The 10,420-nt window shown below is 40.4% G+C and overlaps 1 protein-coding gene across 1 annotated transcript; it reads left to right on the top strand.

The window, feature by feature from the left end:
* The first annotated feature begins 1,509 nt into the window (after positions 1-1,509).
* On the top strand, positions 1,510-10,032 carry LOC139639381 (E3 ubiquitin-protein ligase RING2-like). Its single transcript, XM_071513464.1, is given in 12 exon segments — positions 1,510-1,596; positions 1,712-1,751; positions 1,754-1,871; positions 3,678-3,730; positions 3,733-3,759; positions 3,869-3,935; positions 3,937-3,980; positions 3,983-3,998; positions 4,114-4,213; positions 5,405-5,578; positions 6,224-6,412; positions 7,233-10,032. Coding segments are annotated over 12 exon segments (1,017 nt in total). The 3' UTR covers positions 7,335-10,032.
* The last annotated feature ends 388 nt before the right edge of the window (positions 10,033-10,420 follow it).

Below are 10,420 nucleotides of genomic sequence, written 5' to 3'. Positions count from 1 at the left end.
TTATTTCCTGTTCCCCTATATCAACAGGCCCCATTGTATTGTTTATTCAGATACCTGACGAAGGTCGCTTGACGAAACGTTGTGTCATTTTAATACATTCTTGTTGAGTGAAGACAGTGTGCGGGAGTCTACTGATTTTACCATGATATACCCCCAAAATCAGCGATTCTCTGTTATCTGTTGCTCCGGTAGAGGAGATTGGAGAATTGTGTTTTTTCCCCCTATTCCAACAGGTCTGAAAATCACACTCCTAGCACATAAGCAATCGTGAGGCAAAGCAGATTCTGCCAATATATAAAAGAAACCAGTCCTGTCACTGAATTGTGGTTGAGTGAGTCGCTTTATTCAACATTTCAGTTTGAACAAATGTAACACCGAAATCCAGTTGTAGGAAACTTATGCAGATGAATGAAGAAAATAGTAATTGTAGATAGGCAAACCAAGTGTGAGACAGGACTTTGACAAAGCAGATTCTGCCAATGTATTAAAAAATGACTCACTTTTTCCCTGCCTATTTACAATTATCAGTAAGCATACTATTTTCTTTGTTCCACCATTATAAGTTTCTTGTGTTGCCTAAATGTATTGGCTGTGCTAGACTACTTTTCAAAGCCTGAATGCAACAAAAGTCAGTACATCACCCACATATTTCTGAACATATTTTTGGAGACAGCCTTGTCTTCATCACTGGAGACGTGCTTGTATGCTGTTACGCTAACTGTTATATTGATAAAACCTCATTCCAAAGCTTCTTGTTTGTGAAATGCAGAGGCAACTGAGAGCAAACAAACATGATTATTTTTAAGTAGGCTAAGTGATGAATCAAGGCTAGTAAAGCTGACATTTGATTGATTTAAATAAGGCGGCTAATCCGTAAGTGGGTTTTCATTGCCGGCATCAAAGAAGTCACTGAAATTATTTTCAGGGGAATTCAGTGCTCCCAAATTTTATTTCCAGTTACACCAGGGGCTGAACAATTAGTTGAAATTTTATCGAAATCGCATATGGCCTACTGCAATTTTCAAATCGCAGAGGCGCAATATTTGTTAGGCGAAATGTGTCAAATAGCATTTTAAATGAAATATTGTGGTGCTGCAGAGATGTCCTGGCCTACACATCATATTCTACAGACTTAAGAAAACATCTTGTTTTGGTACAGATCCCCGCAAAAATCACACCATAATCATTTTAATATGTTTTTCAATGAAAATCAGAATAATGATGTAAAAATGATCGCAATTGCAATATCAGTCAAAATAATCGCAATTAGATATTTTTCAAAATCGTTCAGCCCTAGTTTACACTGTTAAATTGTTTAATAGACTATTTGCAACCAAAAAGTCACACAAAAACAAAGGACACAACCTTGTGATCTGAAGTCTGCTGGTTCCAGTCTGATATTTAATATATTTCATTTGTTTCAGTGCTTTCTGTGCTTTGAATGCATCTCAGGTTTGTAATTCTAAGTCGACCTAATTGTGTTTTTTTTTGTGTTTCAGTGTCGCCGTGATGACTCAGACAGTTCAGACCAACGGGGTCCAACCCCTCAGTAAGACCTGGGAGCTGAGCCTCTACGAACTACAGAGAACCCCACAGGTAACAGCAGATCTACTGAATTATACCTGTGGCGTTTTCTGAAGTGAACTGAAAACGTTTATCTGTCGGTGTGTACTAGCTAACCTTCTCTCCGATCTGTCTTGCACGGTGACAGGAGGCTATAACAGATGGGCTGGAGATAGCGGTGTCGCCCAGATCCTCCACAGTGAACTGATGTGTCCTATTTGTCTGGACATGCTGAAGAACACAATGACCACCAAAGAATGTCTGCACCGCTTCTGTGCCGATTGTATTATCACCGCTTTGAGATCTGGGTGAGTTTGGCCATTTGACCTTGTAGTGGCATCCAGGCTACCGATTAGGTCGGCAAGTCGCCCCGGATAAGACCATCGGCTCAATCAGTAACGTGAATATTAGAGCTGCAACATATAATCGATTATTCTGACCATCATCCTAGTGATTAATCGCTCAAGAAGAGCCCACAGCCATTGCAAAGTTGTTGTCACTCTTACAGCATATAAGTTAACATTAGCTTGTGACAGCACTGTGCTAGTGTTTGTGTTATCCCTTTAACGGCAAGTAGGGTTGCAAAATTCCGGGAATTTTCAAAGTTGGAAACTTTCCATGGGAATTAACGGGAATTTATGGAATTAACGGGAATTTATGGGAATTAACGGGAATAAACCAGGAATTACTAAATTGAAGGTATGCTCTTAATAGGGAACTTAAATATAGTTGGGGAAATATATTTTAGCATAATCCTGACTAAAACAACCAGATATCATGCAAGTACAGTTGAATATCTATGCTATTCCTCAATCACATGCACACATAGCACACTGCTTACTGCAGGGCTACAGAGGCCACGCCCCCTACATGCAACTCAACATTCATGTTTTTGTTCTTCAATGAAAGAATTGATTGTTCAATAAAATATTTAACACTTGATAAAGTTCTACTTACAAATAAATCTGTTTTAATTGTATTATTTTGGATGGATGTCTGCTTATAACAAAACAAATATTTATGCTTGGATATGATACCTTTCCATTAAATTACCCTCAATTCCCAGTTAATTCCCATAAATTCCCATAAATTCTCATAATTCCCATGGAAAGTTTCCAATTTGGAATATTTCCAAAATTCCCAGCTTAACTTCCCATGGAAATTTACCGGAAACTTTCCGGAAATTTACCGGAAATTTTCCACCCCTTTGCAACCCTAACGGCAAGGAAATCACTGCTTATGGATGTATCTTGTAGTTTACATATTTTGTTTAGAAAAGAGACCTGACCATAGAGAAAAGTTTTGTGCGGAGAGGAGAGCTCTCAATTATTATTTGTCTTCTATATTAGCAGTTAACTACACACAACTAGCCTGAACTATCTGTGCATATTCAATAGGGCTGAACGATTTGCGATTATTTTGACTGATATTGCAATTGCGATATTAGAGGGAATGATCATTTTTATATCATTATTCTCATTTTCATTGAAAAACGTATTAAAATGATTATGGTGTGATTTTTGCAGGGATCTGTACCAACAAAGATGTTTTCTTAAGTCTGTAGAATATGATGTGTAGGCCAGGACATCTCTGCAGCACCACAATATTTGATTTAAAATGGTATTTTGACACATTTCGCCTTTAACAAATATTGCGCCTCCTGCGATTTGAAAATTGCAGTAGGCCATATTGCGATTTCGATAAATTTCAATTGATTGTTTCAGCCTAGTGGAGAGGAGAGCTCTCAATTATTATTTGTCTTCTAATATTAGCAGTTAACTACACACAACTAGCCTGAACTATTCTGTGCATATTCAAGTCTGTAGTCAAACTACTCCATCATTGACAGCCAGGTAATATAAATACTCACCAAATCCTATCTGGTTCAGACGTGGCTCCAGGATACGTCTATTTTACATGTTGGTGTAATGCTACTGTGGGAGGGCATTCTATTTTTCAGAGGTTCCGCTTTACTGTATTGTAAATGCTTAAATATAATCCAGACGGAACAATTGACATTTTCATACATACAGTCGTAATGTTTGAATAATTGGGATTTTGTTGATTATGTCAACTGACGTCTCCATCTATCTGTCTCCTCTCTCTCTGTGTAGTAATAAGGAGTGTCCTACCTGTCGTAAGAAGTTGGTGTCCAAGAGGTCGCTGCGTCAGACCCAAACTTTGACGCCCTGATTAGTAAGTGTGTTTCGTGCCGCAAATCCAAGCAGCTTTGCTCACAGTAGAAAAAGAAGGCAAAATGAAACGAGTGTGTATCCTGTCTCGTCTTCGTTCTATCCCGCTCCAGGTAAGATCTACCCCAGCCGCGACGAGTACGAAGCTCACCAGGAGAGAGTGTTGGCCCGCATCAGCAAAACAACAACAGCAAGCCTTGTCTCACAGCATAGAGGAAGGGCTGAAATACAGGCTATGACCAGGTAAACACACTTATATCATGCCTATCACACACACACACACACACACACACACACACAGTGGGGAGCTGTAGTAAAGTCTGCCTGTCTGTAATAATACCTGGTCTGTTTTCCCCAGACTGCAGCGTGGTAAGAAACACACAGTGGAGAACGGCAGCGGAGCCGAGGACAACGGAGACTCCTCCCACTGTAGCAACGCCTCCGTCCATAGCAATCAGGTAGGCTGTGATGTTTACATGCTCCTAAATGATTTATATTTGGGTAGGAGTTCCATTCCAGATTAGCAAATTGCACGTCTTGTTATGCTGAATACGTATACGTACGAATGTAAAAGTTCGGCTGAAAATTGAGGATACTGTTTTCTAAGATTTAAGTCTAAGGAGCTTGATATAACTTCCAGCATGTACAGTTTTAGTCTCAACAGGCATAAATTATTTACTGTAAAATTTTGAATCAGCTCAGCATTTGGGTTGATTAATTTGTCATGCAGACAAGGTTGACTGGAATTTTTATGTTTTGGATGACTGCTGCTAGTTGATCTGGGTTAGCGTTTTTTTACTCCAGTTTTATTCTTAGTTATATTAACTGTAATTTAGGGCTGGCAATATATCGATATTATATCGATATCGTGATATGAGACTAGATATCGTTTTAGATTTTGGATATCGGAATATCATGATATGGCATAAGTGTTCTATTATTTGCCTTTACCACTTAGTTATTATAACCACATTACTGATGATTATTTATCAAAATGTCATTGTGTAAATATTTTGTGAAAGCACAGTAGTCATCCTACAATGTTGTCGCAATATCCATATTGAGAAAAAATATTGTGATATTTGATTTTGTCATATCACCCAGCCCTGGCACATACACACACATGCAAACATATGCATATAGTTATCTTTAAGCCTCTCTCACCAAGTATCATCACTTTTACACATGTAATTTAGTAAAAATAGAAACCTCAGCAAAGCAGGCTTAAGTAACTGAGGGATAATATACTGGTGAGAATATGTCAGTGGCAAATGATGTTCCTTTCAACCCACTTTGTTACAATTTAGCCACTTTGTTACAATTTAGCTAGATTTGTTTTCAATTTTTGAAGTTTTTTTTGGATCAAATGACATGGACAGTGCACATACAAACCATACATATACATAAGAAAACAGATCTATCTTCTGTTGTTTGACTCGTACACAGCCCCCGAAGCCAGGTTTCGTTTCCACTTCCATGTTTTCGCAGCCTTTTCGAGACCTCATCCTGTCACATAGTAGTATTTTTGGCTACGCAAATCAGTCGGACGAGACTCGGGCTTCAAAGCCGCGTCTCCGCTTCCTGGCGTGTATGTATGCGTAACCCGTAACACCCCGATCACATATTTTAACGCCCCCCCCCCCCTCCAGGAGGCCGGCCCGAGCATCAAGCGCACCAAGACGAGCGACGACAGCGGCTTGGACATGGACAACGCCGCCGAGAACGGGGGCGGGGACTCGGTGATCGACGGCGGCGCCAGCGAGATCGAGCTGGTGTTCCGGCCACACCCCACCCTGATGGAGAAGGACGACGCTCACAAACAGGTAGTCAACACACACACACAAAGGAAACACCAGAACATAAAAAAAAAATATATGTCTACCTGTGTATTTACTAGGGCTGTCCCGAATACCATTTTTTTGGGCTTCGGAGCTTCGGTAGTAATCAACAGCGAATATTCGAGGCTTCGGCCACGGGGGTGTGGGGGGCAAGTGGGCAAACTGCTTGGCTGAGAACATACTTAACATACATATAACTTAAATAGAGAGAGAGAGAGCTAGAAAGTGAATGAAGAGAGGGAGCGGTAGTAGCGAGAAAGCCGGTGAATCGGAGAAATAAAACGTTATTTTCTGATTGTTTCACAGCGGTTACGTTCTAAAGCGCAGGGAGAGAGGGAGAGAGGGAGGGAGGGAGAGGGAGAGCCCCGTATCAAAATACCGGTAGCCTACCTTAGAAAACAGATTTTTTTTAAAAAAGATCAACGGAGAAATGTCTTGCTGCCGCTTCTCCTGAGTTTTGTTTAGCAAATTTGAAACTGACAGCTTGAATTTCAGGTTGTACTTTTTTTTTCTCTCTCTTCATGGCGATCAGCAACGAACGAATATCCGAACAGTGGAATATTCGGGTCCAGGCCTAGTATTTACTGTCAAGTTTTCCTGTCCTGTGTGTGTGTGTGTGTGTCTGACCAGCGTGGAGTTTGTCCCCCGCTACATCAAAACGTCCGCAACGCCACGGTGGACCACCTGTCCAAATACCTGGCCGTCCGGCTGGCTTTAGAGGAGCTGCGGAGAAACGCCGAGGCCAGTCCCGTCAACGTGGAGGCAGCCTCAGAGAAACAGTACACAATCTACATCCCCACCGCTGGGAACCAGTTCACGGTGAGTACACACACACACACACACACACACACACACACACAGACACAGTATATGCCACTGTAGACTTCCCACTGGTCCTGGAATACTTTGACATTTAGAGAGGTGTATTCCAGGGAAAGACAGGGAATTTGATCAGTTCTCTGATTTTTCATAATGGGGTCACTTTACAGGAATACAGCAGAACTGAATGTATTTTACGACTCGCAAGGTTATTATCGAAATCGTTAACGAAAACTAACGAAATAACAACAACTAGGTGTGAAAAAACATTTTCGTTAACTGAAATAAAAATAAAAACGAGGCTTTACAAAAAAAGATAACTGAAACTGTATTGTGTGTTTACTAAACTAACTAAAATAAACAAAAATTATAGAGAAAATGTCTTTAGTTTTCGTCTTTGTCAATTTATTACATACATAAGCCTAGTATTTTGAATTTTTGAATCTCTCCCCTGACAAATACCCCATATTACAAAAAAAGACTAAAACACTGAAACTAATAAAAACTAAACTAAAACTAAGCATTTTCAAAAAATAAAAACTAAACTAAACTAGCAAACCTGCTTTAAAAACTAATTAAAACTAAACTGAAATTGAAAACAAAAAGTCAAAACGACATAAAATAAAAACTAATGAAAAATGCAAAACTATAATAACCTTGTTTCACACATTTATTGCATTAGATGATTTTCAGCGCAAATGGGAGCGGAAACCGAACTGTTCACTGCTTTAGGAAGACTTGGAAAATTTCTGGAATTGTACAGCAGGGTCACAGTGGGAACGCCGCTTCAATGCTTTAACTCTTAAACTGTGTTTTTCAGGTTCTGAACGGTTCTTTCTCCCTGGAGCTGGTCAGCGAGAAGTACTGGAAGGTCAACAAACCCATGGAGCTCTACTTTGCCCCGACTAAAGAACACAAGTAGACACACATACTAACACACTCATACATAACATGGCATATACATACATACACAAACACAACACACACACACACACACACACACCATTAGGAAGTACACAGTGGGACTTGTATGGCGGCTACACCTATGCACACAGAGCAGGAGGAGGGGAAAAGTGTGTGTATCAGAAGGAGGAGCGGGGTCGGCGAAACCCCTCAAAACGGACTCTTGTAAAAAGAAAAAAAACTTTTTTGTTTTATATTCTCTCTCTGTATCTTTCTCTCTGTGTCTCTTTCTATCTTTCTCTCTGTAGTAGAAGGTAGCAGATCAGTACAGCAGCAAGTACAAATGGATAACGGGACTATAAGCCGCGATTTTAGACTCTCTCTCTAACGCTGAGCATCAGGGTCAATTCACAGTCTCATGGGTTTTTTTGTTTTTTTTTCAAATTCAGGGTCAATTTTCTTGTGCTCTGCAGGGCCCTACATGGTCAAGTAGTGAAAAAGTGATTTATATCTACCGACCTACCCAGCTGCATGGTACTACTAGGTACAATGTTCATTCACACTGTCAGCAACTTGGTTGATGGGTCACTGTGTTCTGCAGTGCAAGAGTTTCAAATTACATGCATGTAGCGGTCAGCAGCTACTGAGCTTTTGAACAGGCAAATGATATTTTTCCACTGCTTTGGTATTGCCTTTCATAACGTCACATAGTTTTGATGACTAGGTCAGTGGTTCTCAACGTGGGGTCCGGGGACCACCAGGGGGTCCCTGAGGGGGTTCCAGGGGGTCCCCGGCAAATTGATGAATTGTTAAACTTCAGCATTATTTCATTTATAAGAAGTTAACACAATTAGATAATGTAGAAGAATGACTTTTTTGATCCTAGTTTCACTGCTATCTCTCTACCTACAATACAGACAGTCATGGAATTCTGGACAAAATCATATCCAACAATAAATATATTCTCAGATTTTTGGGTCCCGAGAGACGAAATCTCATCAAATGGGGGTCCGTGGCTCTAATGTGGACTAAATTAGGGGTCCTTGATATGAAAAAGGTTGAGAATCACTGGACTAGATAACAAGAAAAAAACACTCAAAATGACTTTCAAGCTTCACCATCAACCCCAACCATGGATGCATTGTTTTTTTTTTAAGACGCCGGAATGAACTCGGCACCCATGTCGCACTTAACGGCCGAAATTTGTCAACGAAAACAAAAATCCCACCGGCAGGGGAATCTCAGCTTCGTAGGAAACGAATGGGACTTCCGGTGACTTGGTGATCATGCCGCTGACAGTGCGAATGCAACGCCAACAGTCAACCAGCCCCACACCCCATCAACAAGGTTTGTGTTTCTAAAACCCCCTGGAATGTAAACGGGAGAATCCACCAGCTGTTTGTCTTGATCTGTTGCCTCGTAGGAACAGACAAAAACCCTTGTCTGTGTTCTGATATCTGTGGCTGCTCTCTATGGCTTTGTCCTTTTATAAATGTCTTTTTGTAACACGGAGAGGAAGGAGTGTGTGTGAGAGAGAGAGTGTGATAAGGGGGGGGGGGGGGGGTTGTGTTGGTTTTTGTTTTTTGTTTTTTTTTGCAGAGCCATACATGGACAGTTTGGCCATCAGTTATATTCGTGTCAGTTACATTAACACCATCCTACTCCTTTGCTGTTAAATAACCAATGACTCACTTTACATGGCGGCCATACTACAACCCGACCGAACTGTCTACACGTATGGCTCTGGTGTTTTTGGACAGACAGTACAAGCAGCGGGGCGTGCGAAGGGTTAATTCGCTAGTTTTTTTGTTGTATATCTGTATGTGTACAGACAGACAGTATGGGTTTGGCTGAGTGTGTGAAGACAGCTTGTTTCAAATTCACACTCAGACCTTGTGTGTGTGTGTGTGTAAGGGGGGGGGGGGGGGTTTATGTTTCTACTAATTCCAAAAGGTCTGAATGTCCCATAAGAATGGAAAACCCAGGATAGCGGTCACTTGGGATGAGTGAAGTGCGTGCGAGAGCGGGTAAACGTCCAGTTATTTTTACCATGGCAGAGAAATGTAAAGTTAGTGAGCATAGCAGGGGTTCTTAAGCTGTTTTTTTTTTTTTTTTCTTTCTTTCTTTCTTTTTAAGCCAAATTTGATAAATGGAATGTCTCACTCTGGGACCCAAACCTTTAGGTGGAAGAAACCTTTCAGAAACCCTTCAGTAGAGCCTGTCTGGGTTCATAGAGACATCAAGGCGTCGTTTTCATCGCTATTAAAAAAAAAAAAAAAATCGGATGTTGCAGACTTTCTTAACTCAGTAGTAGCATGTCGATCCCAAAGGCAGCTCATACCTCCTACAAGTCAGCTTTTCAGGAACTGAGGAAAACGGTTGTTGTTGTTTTTTTCCTTCCACTGACACCCATGCGTTCTTGACATTTCACAATATATCGTATTGCATTTTACAATATATTGTAAAACGTCCATATGAAGCCAGGTGACTCGTGTTATCCGAGCACAATATTCTGATGCTCCTGGGTGAAAGTTCACTACATAAAGTACTTTTCCAAAAAAAAAAAAAAAACCTAAACCTAAACTCGGTTGAAAACGCAGCTTCACTCCTGTCTCACTAGTTATCTGTCTGTCTGATTAGTCTGTCTGTCTGTGTGGAACCTGTAAACTGCATCTTTCTGTTTGGACAATAAACCTGAATCTGTGTGTTACAACATGGATCATGGAGTTCACTCTTGTCATTGACTCTCCACCAATTAGCATCAAATTGGTTAGATATCCAATTCATTCATGCTTATTTAGATAAAGTCCACCTCTGGTTATGGTCTGAGACCCAAAAAGTAGAAATACTGTATGCTCCTGTGCATGTATGGGACGAAAGATTAAAAAAGTAAATTGTTTATCACAAATGTGGATGAATTTTAATGAGAAGGAATTGGAAGACAAAAAGTCTGAAAAAATCTTAAATTATCTCTTAAAATGTCTCCAATAGATTTGGAAAGTAAGGCAAATTTATGGAAAAAGCCATGAATTGTGTAGTTTCACCAAAAGATGTGGATGGGACCGGCAGCAGTGGTTTTTATTTTCTTAGTTGTATGCTTTTACA

This window comes from Centroberyx affinis, unplaced genomic scaffold (assembly GCF_046629955.1).
Source record: "Centroberyx affinis isolate AG114_WGS23_722 - 3 ecotype Tasmania unplaced genomic scaffold, CSIRO-AGI_Caff_v1 ptg007196l_1, whole genome shotgun sequence".
NCBI lineage: Eukaryota > Metazoa > Chordata > Actinopteri > Beryciformes > Berycidae > Centroberyx > Centroberyx affinis.
Note: the sequence above shows the minus strand (reverse complement) of the source record. Positions and strands in the feature narration are given on the sequence as shown.